The sequence below is a fragment of the Rosa chinensis genome, chromosome 2, assembly GCF_002994745.2.
Source record: "Rosa chinensis cultivar Old Blush chromosome 2, RchiOBHm-V2, whole genome shotgun sequence".
Lineage (NCBI taxonomy): Eukaryota > Viridiplantae > Streptophyta > Magnoliopsida > Rosales > Rosaceae > Rosa > Rosa chinensis.
Window position 1 is genome coordinate 18,307,898 of NC_037089.1, and position 16,979 is coordinate 18,324,876.

Genomic DNA, 16,979 nt, shown 5'->3' on the forward strand with positions numbered 1-16,979 from the left:
GATGACCTTTTATAGGTGAGGAGAGGACTGATCTTCTTCTTGTTTTCGATGTGGGACTGATGTGCCTTGATTCCCAGCGTCCTGAGCTTCTGATGCTATCTTGGCGAGGTGCGTGGCGGCGCGTCAACAGTGACCTGGGCGTGATCTGGGGCTCAGGCGGTAGCCCGCCTGGCCTTGCTTTGGTAGGTCACTCCTTTAGTGGGAGTTGGTACCCCTGGCGGTACAATGAGCATGGCTCATTATAGCTAATTATGCTTGCAAATGCACATGTAAGTACAACTTTTCTAAGGACTTAGGCTCCATCGAACAATCTATTATAAAGAACTGAATTTGCTGAGAAAATCAAAACAAGAAGCAAATGCAAACAAACCTAATTCATGGTGTTGTTGCTAGAACCAAATGTCATTGCTAGACAGTGAAAATTAGGTAGCACCATGGCAACAACAGCTCACATATCTTATTTGAAACAAGACATAACTGCTTAATTCAAAAGAATAATTCTTAACATTTGCAATCTTTGATACCCATCGAATAATTGTTTATCAAACTTTGATATGTCAAAAGCTTCGAGTAAATGTTAAGATTGCAATCTTTGCAATCCTAACACATGTTAACATTTACAATACCGACCTACAAGTCTTAAAACTTTGATTAACAATTACTCGATTTTTACACTAAAAAGCACCTTGACAGAGAGTTAAAGCTTACATCAATAGTTTGCTATTTGAGATGGGTAGCAATGAGCTATTCCTGGGTCTGAGCAGTCATGCCATATATGCACAATTGTAGAGAGAGAGAGCTAGTGAGAGATTGCGTCATCTTGCTGAAAACCCAAAAATCCCAAAGTCTACTTTGCAGGGCCTAGATCAAAATGGCACGAACACAGATCTACGCTCAACAACAACAACATCACATCGAAAACATCATATCAAAACACAAAAACCACAAATCAAATAGAATCGATTCCAGTAATAGATCTACTGCCAAATTGAAATAAGGATTGATAATCGCATAGGGTTGGATTAAAACCTTGATAAAGTGGAGTCTAAAGCACAAGTTATGAGATAGATTCTGTTGAAGCTGCCATTTATGCATTTCAGGTGAAAAATTAAGAGCCCTAATTTGAAAATTTGGGAGATTCAAAAAATCAAAACCCTAGGTTTTGGGAGCGGTGGAAATTGGAATGGTTTTAGGCGGGGGCTAGGCAGTTGGGTGAAATTGGCTGGCGGTGGTGGTGGCCTACTTCGGCATGACGACGAGGGTTGTGTTCTTTAGTCATTGTTCTTCTTTCACTGCTCTCTCTCACTTACCCACACTGACAAGGACCTGTATCTCCCATAACAGCTTGCGGGACTTCCACACATGCTCCCATGGAGAGGTGGTGGTCTACTTCGACAGGAGGCAAGGGATGGGGTGCGCGCAATTGCACGCAGGTTAGCAAGGAAGTTGGGGTAAGCGAACCTAGGAGCAGAGGAGGTGGTGAGAGAAGGCTTGGCAAGCGACGACATCTTCCTAGAGAGGAAGGTGGTGAAGGTGTGAGGGAAAGGATAGAGTGGAAGAGATAAGAAAGTATTGAGAGAGAGAGTCGGAGAAGATAGAGTAAAGTTTATTGAAACGTGGTCGTGGGCAAGCTAGTAACTTTTTTTTTTATAATTTTTTTTAAGTCTGTCAGACAATACCACTGCAAGTGGCTTAGTGGTTCTTGTCTAGTTGGGTATGCTCCCCAACCTAGGTTCGAATCCCGAAGCTGTCAAAGTGGCTAGACATTGTGCTGCAATGCACAGTTGGAGCATTTCACATGCGCCAAAGGAGTTTATCTTGGGCCTAGAAAGCCTTTGGGTTCCCCTTGACAAAGTCAAAAAAAAAAAAAAAATCTGTCAGACAGTGTTTACTTAAGAATCTATTGTATGAATGTATATAGGTAAAAATTTGGACAAACAAAGGGAGGAAAAATTGCTGCCTAGGCCTACATATGTTTGATTTGGGTGAAACTTTGCTGCGCTCTGCAACCAAGTTCCATGATCAGACAACAGATCTATAATAATCTATTATACAAAGTTGTGCATCTTGCACAAGGTACACCTAGTAGGATTTTTCAAACTTCATACAATATTCAATCATACAACGGATAAGAAAAGACTGTTTTTTGTAGAGTGCAAACTCCATATTGGTGAGCTTGTTATGAGAGGGAATTATGAGCTCGGAATGGAGGGAAATCAACTTCCCATTTACACAACAGAAACGTCTTACCTCAGTTGTGCAATATCTTCCTAAATTTTTTTTTTCAATTTGCTTACATTCACACAACAAAAACATAATTGTACAGTTGTCTGACAGAGTTAGTGTTAACACACAACAACAGATTTCTATTCTGTTGTGTGATAAGTGTTATGTGTTTCGATTTTTGTAGTAGTGATATGTTATCAAGACTAATAAGTGTTTTGATTGGATTCAAGGCTAATAACTATGGCCTAAAATATAGTAGATCCCTTGAAGGTATTTCACTCCCTATTAAAAAGGTGAATCTGCGGTGAGCAGCCTATATATAAAGGCTAAAACGGAACAACAACACACAACCTCTCAATCAACTAATCTCTCCGGAGCAAACCTTTTATCTAGTTGAAACCAGCGAAGCCAAGGTAACGCCCTAACAACCCAGCGAAGCTAAAGTCACGCTTTAGCAAACCTTGTGCTTTCTCCTACTTCCCAGTGATTGTATTGCTTAACCTACAAGGCTACAACGTTGAGTATTGATTCGGTGACGCAAGATATCACAACAAAAGTCTTTATCCATAAGGCATAGAAAAGAACATTGTGACGAGATTGGTGCTCTCCTCGTCCACAGCGTTTGAGAAGAAGTCAGGTCAAGGGACTCCCCGACGACTACACCATTGGTGTTGGCACGCTCGCGCATCAAAAAAGAGACTGTTTGCTAGCCCAAATTAGGCGGAAGCCAAACACCTTTTGTGGTTTTTGGTATTATCGATTTTGTTGATTAAAAGACAGAAGCTAAACACTTTGAAACGAATTTTAAAGAAGAAGACTCATGATGAGCACTGACCCCCGAGCTCGCAGGTTTGTTTTTTCAATCCCCCAATAACATGTAATCAATAGTCTACGGTACTATTAACTTTCTTTTTCAGATTATGCAACCAATTTCTCTAGTCACTTGGTGAAACTTTCACAGGCTCATAATCTCATTCCGAGTCAGACCCGGCCCTGAGGGCTGCTGCCTGAGGCAGCCGCCTCAGGCCACCACTCTCCGACGGGCCTCCGCCAAGTTTTTTTTTTTTTTAATTTTACATATATTCGTTTATGATTATATAAATTTTTTTCGCGTATCTACTACAATGCGGCCACGCTAGCGCAGTGGTAATATAGATGTGTTGTTGTTTGCAGCATCAAGGTTCGAAACACAGTGGCCTATTTTTTGTTTTTTTTTTTTCTTAATTAGTTTAATTGCACTTTTTTGTCTTTTTTTTTTTTGTCTTAATTAGTTTCTTTGCAATTAAACTTTTTTGTTCCTAAGATCTCGATAAGAGAATATGGGGATAAGTGGGAACCTAGAATGCGCCGCACGCGCTTGACGAGTTTTCTGAAATTTCATGCCCTGTCTGACGGCACGCCCTCACGGCGTCGTCGTCGGACAGGCCCGATGGGACTGTTGGTCCGTTGGTACGTGGCTCGGCCTGTATAGACTCTGCAGGGGGAGGGAGATTCTGTCCAGATTGGCTGGAGGGGCTGACGAAGAAGGGTGACGAAGGGTGAATGACTGGCAGGAGAGGTGGGGGTCGTTTTACCCCAGATTGGGGCGCAGACTGCTCGCAGGGGGTTCGAGTGGTTTTTGCCGGATTGGAGGTCACCGGGCGATGATTATAGTGTGGCGGTGTGGCTGGGATTCACCATGCTCCGATCGGGTCGATTGGATCTGATCTGGGATGCGCCGTTCGCATCTGTTCTGGAGGTGGGCGGCGTTCCTCAGTGGCGCGCCGGAGATGATGTGAGAGTTGTGGGACGACGAGCGCTTTGGGATGAAGGAGGTGGCGGTGGTGTTGCCCGTGGAGGGAAGGCAGGGATCTTGCCGTCGAGATGGAGGAGTCAAGCCTTCTGCAGCAGTCAAACTTGGCTTGGGCCTGGTGATGTTTGGGCCTGGGCTTGGGCCCAGGACCCATGGTATTTTTATTTTATTTGTTGGTAGAATTGGCTTCTTGCCGACAATAAGTCCCTATAATCTTGTGTTAGGGCGACGTGGGCTTTGTCCCGGTATGCACACTCATTGTGCCTTGTCTGGACTAGCGAGGCGGCGAGCTATTTGCTTAATCAAATGGACGCAACCTCCTAGTGGCAGGATGAAATTGAGTGCCGCCGGTTTTATTTCCATGCGGTAACATAGTGGGAAAGCTGTGCTATTTGTAATGATGCTTCTTCAATATAGAGTTATCTTTCCGATATGTCACTGCTATATCAAAGCAAATGGAGTAGCCATTGATGCACTCTTTGCTAATTGGTGCTTGTTAGAATACATAGATTTTGTGGAGAGTCCTGGTATTGTTTCGGGATATTCTCTTTATGCTTATTGTAATCTGGGGTTCAGGCTCTACGTCCCCCCCCCCCTTGTATTCTGCAATTTCATTAATCAAGGTTTGAGGGCAACCGCACCAGCCCCATTTCAAAAAAAAAAAAAAAAACTTTTTTGTTCCTTCTTTTTCCAGCTTCTATGGAAAGAAAATTTTGAAATTGAATATTAATGTACTTGCCCTTTATTTTTCATTGGTTTCTTTTGTAGTTAAATATCTTATGTTTTTTTTTATTTTTTCAACTTCTAAGTGGAAAATTATTTTGAAATTGAACACCTTTTTTTTTTTTTTCCTTGCATTAACATTAATGTTTAATTTATATTTATATATATATATATATATACAGATCCTATCCAGAGCGGGGCTCCGCTTTGAAAATTTACGTGTGAAGTTCTAGTTTTGGGTCACTTTTCGGTCGCATATCCACATCTCAACCGTTCAGTTTTTAGGTACTAGTGTATAGATCGTCTCTGCAAATTTTCAGCCAAAATGATGATCATTAAGGCATTGATAATTGCCTTAAAGCTAGTATGGTTCAGGTTGACATATTCAGTCCCTCCATTGGTTTAAGCGAGTTAGATACCTTAACAATCATCAATTTGGCTGAAAATTTGCAGAGATGATCTATACACTAGCACCTAAAAACTGAACGGTCGAGATATGGATATGAGACCGAAAAGTGACCACATTTAAATTATTTGCCTCAAGCCATCAAAATGTCAGGATCGGCCCTGTTCCGAGTCAATGGAGCTGCAAGGAACTGAATTCCATGAACAAAGAAAAAGCATCACTCGGTACTGATCACATACATATCAATATTCTTTTGCCTTATCTTATCTCACATTATGATTCTGAAACATGTACACTACGTTCTATACTTCTAGTGAGCTTGGTAGTGGATATCTAGTTTGAGTTTGGATTTGATTAAATTCAATTCAATTGGACAGAGTCGAACTGGGTGGAGAGAGGAGTAATCAGGAGTGGTTTAGATTCTTATGATCTATCATTGTTATGTGATCAAAGAGGTCACGATAACTAAAGAGAAGTATGCAATTGACAATACAAGCAGGTGTCGAAGTCACTAGGATGTTCTTATTTCTTAGACAAACCTTTTATACGAAGATAGAAATGATTGATCAATTTTCACTCTGATAATGCAAATATAAAGTACACATTATTTCAATGTTTTGATATATTACAAGACTTGGCACAAGGAAGAATGACATATCTTTTAATTTACAGTACTCTTGCCCTGCATTTTCATCTAAGACAGAACCTTGTTCACAATTGGCCGGGCTTTGCACATAGCCTCCAGTGGCACAGCTTTAGGCATTGTGAGTCCTTTACCTTCACTCATATCAACCTTCATCTCACTGACTTTTTCCCACTCGAAACATTGAATCAATGATCCCAAAGTTAAGCCAACCACACGTTGGGCCAAGCCCATACCAGGGCAAGCCCTTCTTCCTTGTCCAAATGGCATGAGCTTGTATGGCTCTTCTCCACCATTTGCAAACCTCTCAGGCTTGAAGCTCTCAGGATCATCCCACAATGTTGGATCTCTGTGTATGGCCCACGCGTTGATCATTACTATCGTATCACATGGCACGTCGAATCCTCCAATGGTGCAGTCATCAGATGTATAATGTGGTACTAGTAGTGGTGCTGTAGGGTACAAGCGGAGAGTCTCAGAGATGATACCTTGTAGGTAAGGTAATTCGAAGATATCTGGTTCATCTATTAAGCGTTCTTGTCCAAATTTAGCATCCAGTTCAGCTCTAGCCCTTTTTAGCACCTCAGGATGGTTGAGCAGATTGGACATGGCCCATTCCAGTGTCAAGGATGACGAATCAGTACCCGCCAAAAGCATGACCTGAAAATCATTGATGGAAGTAAGATTGTCACCATAAGCCAACAACTATGGAAGCTGGTATTGGCACTCCCTAAAAGTTTATCATCCACCAATTCCCGTTCATTACTTTTTCTTACATCATTGGAATTGTTAATGCTACCCTCACTTTCTTTTTTCTTTCTGTTAGAGCCCTCACTTGTTTCTGATGTAAGTAGAAGAATTCCTAAAAGTACTCCAAGCTAGAACTAAAAATAATGAAATGAAATAAAAACCTGATTGTGGGAATAATTTATTGTTTGAACTTTGGAGTATATCTTTTAAAGTTAGTAACTAAATGTTTTGAATTGGTTTCTGTGTGTTCTGGGGTAAAAAAAAAGATTGGTAATGGGAAGGATGAGGCTAGAGGTGGCAAACGGGCCGGCCCAGCCCGACCTATTTTAAGCGGGCCTAGTCGTGCTTCGTGCCATGCTTGGGCCGGCCCATTTATTATGGTGCCGGGCTCGTGCCAGCCCATTTACTTAAACATCAAGCACGGTCCGGCCCATGGCCCAAGCCCATATCTTGTCGGGCCGTGCTCGTGCCGGATCAATAAACTGGCCGTGCTCGTGCCTACCCACTATAAAACACTATTTTAAAATCTTAATTTGAATAAATAAAAATTAATTTTATTTAACTATTTAGAAAATTAAAATAAGGATTAATTTCAGTTTACCCCCCTGAGGTTTGGGGGTGAAATCATTTCACCCCCTCAACTTTCAATTTTGAATTTTTACCCCCTAAACTTTTCAATTTCAATCAGCCGTGTCCAATTTTTACTGTTCCGTCCAAATTGGACGTTAAGTTTGACTTTTGAGGGTTAAAATGGTCATTTCAACATAAAAAAATAAAAAAAATAATAAAAAAATTTCTGTTATTTTTTTTTTTTCTGCCTTTTAGTTTTTTTTTTTTTTTTTTTTAATTTTGTCTCCAACCTATATACCACAAGTTATAATAGGTTTATAAAAACAAAAAAATACTCTAGGTAGTTGAAAGCCGCTCGCTGGTCTACGATATTTGTGACATATCTCCGATAAAGTGAAGAATTTAGGATATATCCCAAATACAGTGAAGAAATATTTGTAAAAAATAATTTTACACTTTATCTGTAAATAAATATCTGTATATTCCCAATAAAGTGAAGAAATATCTGTGTAAAATCATTTTTGGTCTACGATATTTGTGATATATGTCCAATAAATTGAAGAATTTTAGGATATATCCCCAATAAAGTGAAGAAATATCTGTAAAAAATGATTTTACACTTTATCTGTAAATATCTGTATATCCCCAACAAAGTGAAGAAATATCTGTGTAAAATCATTTTTTACAGATATTTATTTACAGATAAATATTGGATATATATCACAAATATCGCAGACTAAAAATGATTTTACACAGATATTTCTTCACTTTATTGGGAATATACAGATATTTATTTACAGATAAAGTGTAAAATTATTTTTTACAAATATTTCTTCACTTTATTTGGGATATATCCTAAATTCTTCACTTTATCGGAGATATGTCACAAATATCGTAGACCAGCGAGCGGCTTTCAACTACCTAGAGTATTTTTTTTTGTTTTTATAAACCTATTATAACTTGTGGTATATAGGTTGGAGACAAAATTATTATAAAAAAAAAATAAAAAAATAAAAAAATAAAAAAAAAACTGAATTTTTTTTTATTTTTTTTATTTTTTTATGTTGAAATGACCATTTTAACCCTCAAAAGTCAAACTTAACGTCCAATTTGGACGGAACAGTAAAAATTGGACACGGCTGATTGAAATTGAAAAGTTTAGGGGGTAAAAATTCAAAATTGAAAGTTGAGGGGGTGAAATGATTTCACCCTCAAACCTCAGGAGGGTAAACTGAAATTAATCCTTAAAATAAATTAAGTTCTACAATATTTTTCTTAATATTAGCTTTTTAAAATTATGAGATTAATCTTTATTAATATAATGAAGATTTAGTATCATATTATTCTTTCCTTCATTTTATAGTTATATTATTATGAGATTAGAAAAAATACTTTATGTCAAAACAAGGATATAATGTTTTATTTCACTATTTTGACAAGAGAAAATATTTCAAACAGTACCCGAACTTAGGCCGACTCCTAACTTCAGTACCCGACTATGCAAAACTATCACTTTGGTACCCCAAGTTTGAAGCCCGACCCAAGAATGGTACACGCTGTCAATAACGGCGTTAAGTCTCAAGCCACGTGACAAACCATGAGGAGTATTTTGGTCACTCGATGTGTTAACCCAGATTTTTTTATTTTTAATTCATACCAACTTGATTTCTCTCCCTCACTGTTCTCTCTCTCTCTCTCTCTCTCTCTCTCTCTCTCTCTCTCCTCCCTGTGCAACAGGTGAGATATCCTCTCCCCCATAATTGCTTCTTGTTTGTGTGATCATATCGAAGGAAGGAGGGAGAGGAAGATTGAATGTTGAATTGGTTAATAGGTATTGGATTAGCTCAAGATGCATCAAATTGCAAACCCAGACCGACTCTGACATCGACCCATTTTCGTTCCGACGGGGAATCGACGATTTCTTCACTCTCCGATCACCGGCGCCATTAGCTTCCTCGAGGCTGCAATAAGCAAAGCCCAGTCCTCCCTTCTCCGAACTAGCAGCGACGATGGCAAGACGAAGCTCGAAAGCTTCTCTGGTTTTCCGGCAAATTTTTCGACACCAGCCACTGCTGCAAGCAAGATCGGTGGCGGTAGCTTCGTCTTGGCAAGGTGAAGAAGTCTATGGTACCTTCTTGTCCATCTGTCAACTTGGGAGAGATAATCAAAGAGGAGAAGATGTTTGGTTTTGCGGTGAATTTCCATGTTTTCCGGCGACGTTTGGTTAACTCACCGTGGTTAGCAGAAATTGGAATTTTGGAGTTACTGAACCACCGTGGTTCACTGTTCAAGTTCAAGTAGAGCTAAGCCTCTTTAATCCAAATTGTTACAAATTAATCGGAGGTGAAGAAATTGGAGGATAGGTGAGTAAGTGAGTAGAAGGAGGGATCTGCATAACCCAGATGAAGGAGACAAGGAGGAGAGGGAGGGATCTGCAGAAGAGAAAGTATTGGTAACGAAATGACCAAAATACCCCTCTAAATATAGCACATAGATTGTTAGTTAACGTCGTCCATGACGGCGTGTACCATTATTGGGTCGGGCTTCAAACTTGAGGAATTAAAGTGATAGTTTTGCATAGTCGGGTACTGAAGTTAAGAGTCGGCCTAAGTTCGGGTACTGTTTGAAATATTTTCTCTTTTGACAATATAAAGAAATAGCATTGGTAGAATTGTCATGAGATTTTAAATAAAGAGATCTAATATTCAAATCTCATCATTGTGGTTTTTAAATATTTTTAACAACAAAATGAAATTTTGTGTTTGTAACAAGCCGGCCCATAATATGTCATGCTCGGGCCGTGTCGGGCCCATTACTGGCTCGGGCAGGGCCGGGCCAATATTTCTAGGCCCAACCCGGCCTGTTATTCTAACGTGCTCGGGTCGTGCCGGGTCACTAACAGGCTTGGGCCGTGCCGGGCCTCTTTTAAGTGTGCCGTGCTCGTGCTTAGCGGCCCATTTGCCACCTCTAGGTGCGGCTATTGCCACCCTACAATTTTCTTTGTTCACATTATTTGCTCATTACACCCTACATTTTAATTTTAATTATTAAATTTACTTATTTAACATATTTCTCTTTCCCATAATATTCTTATATGACATATCCAATTAAAAAATAAATATTTTTAACGAAAATCTCTTATTTAATTTATACTCATAAAAAAAAATTATTAAAATTTTCTAATAAAATCATAATCTGATTTACTCCTATTTTTAAAATTTTTTTCTTTCAATTTCAATGTTCTCTATTTCAATCTATGTAAAAAGATTAGTAAATTTACAACTATGATCAATGAAGAAGAGATTGATTTTTTTCTTCGTGTTTTAAATTTTTACTTTCAGTGTTCACAAAGAATATTGCAAAGATTTTGATGAAGTTAAAAGTAATGGTTTTGTGAATTGAATAACAAATTAACAATGAGGAGGCAACAAATAGACCAAAAAATAGTAATAAATTCAAATTTGGGTGGAGAAGATAAAGATTAATGTTATCCAATGAGAAATTAAGTAGTGTTTTTATTAATTAATTACTTATTTATTTATTTATTTTCTTACATATTTGAATTTTAGAAAATTGGTGTACTTATTAGTCATTTTGCACTTGGGTAATATAGTCTTTCAATAATTCAAATGTTTATAAGGTGAACTAAGGAAATGATAGGGTGGCAATAGCCGCACCCTAATGGGAATTGGTGTTCATTTTTTTTTTTTGGGTAACATTTTGGTGTTCAGTTTTATTCGTGAGATTACATATTTTTTTACTTCATTTTGAGAATTGTGAGAATTAGATCCAACCATTATTGTTTAGAAATTATGAGAATCTTTTATTCTCTGTAGAATAATTTTGATCCATTTCTTGGTTGTGCTCTGTGAAGTACTGTGTCTTGTCGCCTTGAAAATTGTTAATTATTTTTGGTGTTGAATTTCTCTCATCTAGAAAAGAACACGGTTTTCTTCTATTTAATTGTTTTTGTACTTTTGTGTTTTAGTGGGGGATTCTTGTGTGTTACTGGAAAGCCATGGCATCATGGAATAGGAAAATGATAAGTTACGATATTGTAATGTTTAATCCATTACGTTTGCCATGTTTCTTTATTGTTCTGCTTGGTTTTGAAATGATGCTGAAACAAAAAGTTAGCAGTGAGCTATGATGCACGGAAACGCGAAACCGCCCTCGTTTCCCTTATCGAAACGGGAAACGGGTCGGAAACGGGTCGGAAACGCCGGGAAACGCGAATCGGATTTGGAAACATTTTGGAAACGTACGTATCCAATTAGGAAACGCAGAATGTAAATAAATAGGAAACGTGGGGATATTACTGACTTTTTACTAGGCATAAATTGAAAAAATAAATAAATAAACAAACAAAAGACGCGACCAGATCGAGATCGTGAGAGAGACCAGAGACGTGACAACGACGCGACCTCAGACGCAAACGAGACCCTCGATCGTTTCTCTTCTGCTCGGAGACCCAATTCCGGTCGTTCCTCTTCTGCTCGGACGAGACCCAGTTCCGGTCGCTCCTCCCAGTCGCTCCTCTTCTCCAGTTCCGGTCGTTCCTCTTCTAGCCGCTCAAGACTTCTCCTCTCAACCAGTCCGGTCGCTCCTCTTCTCCAGTTGCGGTCGTTCCGGTCGTTCCTCTCAAGACTCTCATCTTCTAGCCGCTTCGGGTACGTTTGTTCTGCTCTTCTTCTCCTCAGTTCACTTTCTTATCCTCTTTGCTTTTCTGAGTTTTCTCGATCGATCTGTTTAAAAGCAATATTACTTGATTCACCTTTCAGTGAGTTTTGAAAGATGGTGAAGTTTGCTTTCATGGGTTTGGTTCTTAATCTCATTTTCTGATGTGTAATTGATAAAGTTTAGTTCTTTTGAATCTGGGTAGTCGTAATTTTGATGTAAGAAGTGTTGGGTTGGTTTATATCAGCATGATTGTAGTAAAAAGTGAGCTTAATTTGCCTAAAGTGAGCATCTTTTTGTCATTGTCACGTTTTGATTGATGATATAAACGCTGATTAGATTGCTTTGTGAATTGAGAATCGTTGAAACTTGAATTGTGTATTGGTGTAATGTTGAATTGTGTATTTTTCAGGAACCATGAGCACCGGAGGAACACCTCCTATTAGTTCTAGTTCTTGAGATTGCTAACCTTTCACTTGATGAACCACAATTAGAGGTGGTTTTGTTTGAAGATGAAGACCTTGAGGATGTTGTCCAAGTTGAATGAAGTTGATGGTTGTTGACTTGTTATTAGTTGTGCTAACCTTTTTCTTGAACCTTTGGATTGATAATGCTTGATTGTCATAAACTAGTACTTATTATTTATTTTTCTAATTTTATATATATATATATATATTTAATTGGCGTTTCCTTCACGTTTCCGTTTCCTATTACATTCAAGATTTGCCGTTTCCACGTTTCCGATCGTATCGTATCCGGAAACTCGTACCCGTTTCGGTGCTTCTTAGGCAGTGAGCTTTTGAAGTTTATTTTTTCACTCGGCTGGAATAATTTGATAGAATACAAGCCGATGAAAGTCAGGAAATATATGCTGGAAGCCTAAGGAGGACTAGAAAACTATATTGATTTGATACAAGTTATCAAGAATCTGAATTGATTTTTCGTTCTTTTTTTTCTTTTTTTTTAAGGGTGAAATAAGGGGGAAGGTTTTGCAGAAAGAAAGACAACTATGCCATTTCAGCGCTCGGATCAGCTGTTAGTTAACAAAGACGGACAACGTCAAGTGTTTGAAAGAGAAATTGTTTGTTATTCAAGGATAGAAGATTTAACCAGCGTATGGTATGGTGAATGGCCATTTCTAGGGTGCGATCTTGGAGGTCATTAGGGCTGATCGATGTTGGTTTGGATGTTTGGTGGTCGTAGGATAGGAGGTTGATGCCCGGATCTCTCGGGCGGGGTTGGATTAAGATCGTGGAAATTCTTCTATGGAAAAGTGGAAAACCCAGGTTCTGGAGGTTGAAGAAGAACAAGGAAAATACTGGTTTCGTAATTTTGGCATCTTAAGTGGAAAACCCAGGTCCTTCTATGTCCATGCTATCTCCCCAATTTTGGTTTCTACTCATCTGGGATACAATCGTCCTCTGATATTCTAAATTGGGTTCATTCATTCATTCATTTTTTTCAGTTGTATAACACGTGCAAGCCATTTGATTCATGAGAGATTGTGGCTTTCTTACTTCATTTTGAGAATTAGATTCAACCATTATATTGTTTAGAAATTATGAGAATCGTTTATTCTCTGTAGAATAATTTTGACCCATTTATTGGTTGTGATCTGTGGAGTGGGAACATGATATGTCCTGTTGCCTTGAATTATATGTTTTTGTTGGTGTTGAATTTTTTCTCATCTACAAAAGAACATGGTTTTTTATTTAATTAATTTTTTTTGTACTTCCTTTTTTTAGTGGGGGATTCTTGTGTCTTATGGAAAGCATGGCATTATAGAATAGAAAGCATGGCATTATAGAATAGAAAAATGATGAGTTTCGATATTGCAATGTTTAATCCATTGTTTGCCATTTCTTTATTGTTCTGTTTGGTCTTGAAATGATGTATAGCTGAAACAAAAAGTTAGTAGTGAGCTGTTCAAATCACTATATTGATTTGAAAATAAGTTATCAAGAATCTGAATTGATTTTTTTTCTTTTTTAAGTGACATTAAAAATAAGGGGAAGGTTTTGCAAAAAGAAAGGCCTGGGCAAAACGAAATGAGGACTGTCAGCAAAACTACTTTATATCTATGTATCTTGATGCAGAGATTGAATAATTGTACTAACCAGTATATGCCCTTTGATAATTTGGTCGGTGTAGTATTCCGGCTCTGATTCTTGCAGAGAAAGTAAATGGTGGATCATCGTACTTGCTTCACTCTGACCTGATGTAGTTTTACTCAGCTGCTGCTCATCGATCAAACCTTGCAAGAACGCATTCATCCTCTTACTCAAGTCCATCACCTTCTTCTCAAACCCGGCGCCACTCCCAAACCATTTCAAAGCAGGCAGAAAGTCTGAGGGGTTTGTTACGCCACCATATGTGAAAGCCTCCCTCATGATATCTCTGAACTGTTTGGACTCATCTTTGTCCGAAACATCGTCCCCGTAAAACCTCTTCCCTGCCACCATTGTCATTATGATGTTGAAGGTCATCTCAGAGAGCATGGATCTCAAGTCCACCTTTGCAAAATCTTCACGTGAGCTGCGTGAAAGTTTGAACAGCAATTTCTTGACCTCATCCTTTCTGATGCCTGAAAAAATGTTGAGCCTACTGGTAGAGTAGATCTCTGTGGTTCCAATGCGGCGTAGGTTGCGCCAGTGATCGCCATAAGGAGACTCCACTACGGTGGTGTAGTTGTAGCCTAGGTGCTTGCCTGTGAGCATGAAGCGAGGACGGTTTGCCAGAACAAGATCGTTTTGGGTGAAACATTCTTGAGCTGTTGAGGATGAAGACACTACAACCACGCGACGTGAGCCAAACCAGAGGGAAACAACGGGGCCATACTTCTGTGAGAGTTGGTGGAAGGTTCGATGAAGTGAGGGGCTTAGGAGATGGAGATGGCCAAGAACTGGAAGAGAAGGTGGGCTTGGTGGGAGGTTCGTGTGGCGGTGTTGTTTTGTTCGAAAAAAGTATTTGAAAGTGATTGAGAGGATGAAGATGAGGGACAGAGATGTGTAGAACAAAACGCCATCCATGATTTCCTTCTTGGTTGATATATTAGAGATGCGTGTATACTTATGTAGGGAGATATGTGACTGCCGAAGTGAAGAGCAAAATATATAGTCTGAAGTCTGAACAATGTTGTGGTGAGTTGATGGTCAGCTCTTATGTTTTTCTATTTATGGTGGAATTAATCCTACGCTAGCTGTGCCATTTTGTTAGTTTATATATACTCATTTGTCTGTTCAGAAGTCTAATCTTGTTTATTTTAAGTTCTGTAATTTGGGTGTGTTCAGTTGCAGGGCCGGCCCTGTGAGTTTAGAGGCTCAAGGCAGGAAAAAATTTGAGGCCCCAAAATAAATGCTCAAACATTACAAAAGAAAATAATATCTCAATTTCAAAGTATCTCTGAAATATGACTCGTCTTGCATTTTTAGATGCAAAGGTACTAATCAAATTTACATAATCAAGTTTTCCAACAATATCTTTTTCAATAGATATCATAGCCAAACCACTCAATCTCTCTTGTGACATAGTAGACCGAAGGTAAGATTTGATCAATTTCAACTTTGAAAAACTTCTTTCTGCAGAGGCAACTGTGACTGGTATAGTTAGCAAAATCCTATAAGCAATCCAAGCATTTGGATAACAGCCATCAACTTCTTTTATGTAATTCAACACATCAATAGCTCTTTTTGTTTCATTGGGTAAATCTTCACTCAACATTCGTAAGTCATGATATAGATCATCTTCATTAAGATCAGAAATCTCGCCATGCTTTAATAAATTTGTAAGGTTAGCACAAAAACTCTTCAAACTATCTCTATCTGCAGACCTTAACTTGTCCAAATCAAACAAAAGCCCAAAATTCTCTTCAAAAGTCTTAAATTGCTCAAACCTGGTTTAGAAAAAAAGAAGAAGATGAAGTTCAATAAACTATATAAACATGTCTCACCCAAAACAACGGCTTCTCTGCTTGGATTCTCTTTGCTATAATCTGCTTAGATATCATTAAGTTGGATAAATCAAGTGGTAGGTACAGAGTTGTTCAATTTGAAGAAACTCACAGCTATGATCTTGTAATACAAGAGTGTGCTCACAGTTACTTGGTCAGTGACATGGTCAGTTACGTGACTAGTTACATGACCAGTTACAGTTACTTGGTCAGTGACATGGTCAGTTACTTGACCAGTTACATGACCAGTTACAGTTACTTGGTCAGTGACATGGTCAGTTACGTGACCAGTTACATGACCAGTTACTTGGTCAGTGACATGGTCAGTTACATGACCAGTTACATGACCAGTTACTTGGTCAGTGACATGGTCAGTGACATGGTCAGTTACGTGACCAGTTACATGACCAGTTACTTGGTCAGTGACATGGTCAATTACGTGAACCCCTAAAGAATATCATATAGAAAGCCTCAGGCATATAGCAAATTTTCAACAGAGAATGAATGAAACAGAGACGAAAGTTGAAACATGCATAACTGATAACTCTAAAATCCCTAAAAACAAAGATGAAACAAAATCATTGTTCATTGTTCTGCAATATCTTAAATAGTTCACAAGTCTTAAATTTTCAATAAATGTTATAAATCATGATTTCATAATTACATGTTTCAAACCAAAATTGAAAAGGAATGGAATACAAGAGGCCAAGAGCATCAAAAACACAAATAGAGAACGAAAAAACCAAAATTTCTTCAAAATCGAAAATAAAAACCTTCAAAGATCTTACCTTTTTGCGTTTTTGGAAGATAAAATCAACTCTTCAGTCTCTTGAATTTACTTTTTCATCTGATCCTCTCAATCACAATTGGATTTTCGATAGCCACCGAGGAAACCTTCTGAGATGTTCAATTATAATTGGATTTTTGTCTTGGATTGAGAAAGTGCTTCAAAAACTTGAACTTAGAAAGAGGAAAATCATCTCCTCTCTACTGCTTTGCGTCTCAATCTGATGGAACTATGGAAGTATTGAAAACAGAGGGTCATGTTGCGTGTACGAAGACACAAAGTGGTTTAGATTGATTTTTTTTTTTTTTTTTTTTTTTTTTTTCTGCAGGCCTACATAATAAAAATTGTTGAGGCCCCTAAAATATGAGGCCCTAGGCTTGGGCCTGCTTCGCCTAGCCTCAGGGCCGGCACTGTTCAGTTGTTTCTAGTTTTTTAAGTGATTCGAGTCTGCGTCTA

The 16,979-nt window shown here is 38.5% G+C and overlaps 1 protein-coding gene across 1 annotated transcript; it reads right to left on the bottom strand.

The window, feature by feature from the left end:
* Positions 1-5,750: 5,750 nt before the first annotated feature.
* LOC112190515 (cytochrome P450 81Q32) lies at positions 5,751-14,912 on the bottom strand. The gene is made up of 2 exons (XM_024329949.2): positions 13,905-14,912; positions 5,751-6,450 (listed from the first exon to the last, which is right to left on the bottom strand). Exons 1-2 carry the CDS (start codon positions 14,814-14,816, stop codon positions 5,842-5,844), a joined length of 1,521 nt encoding a protein of 506 aa, XP_024185717.1. The 5' UTR covers positions 14,817-14,912; the 3' UTR covers positions 5,751-5,841.
* Positions 14,913-16,979: the final 2,067 nt, after the last annotated feature.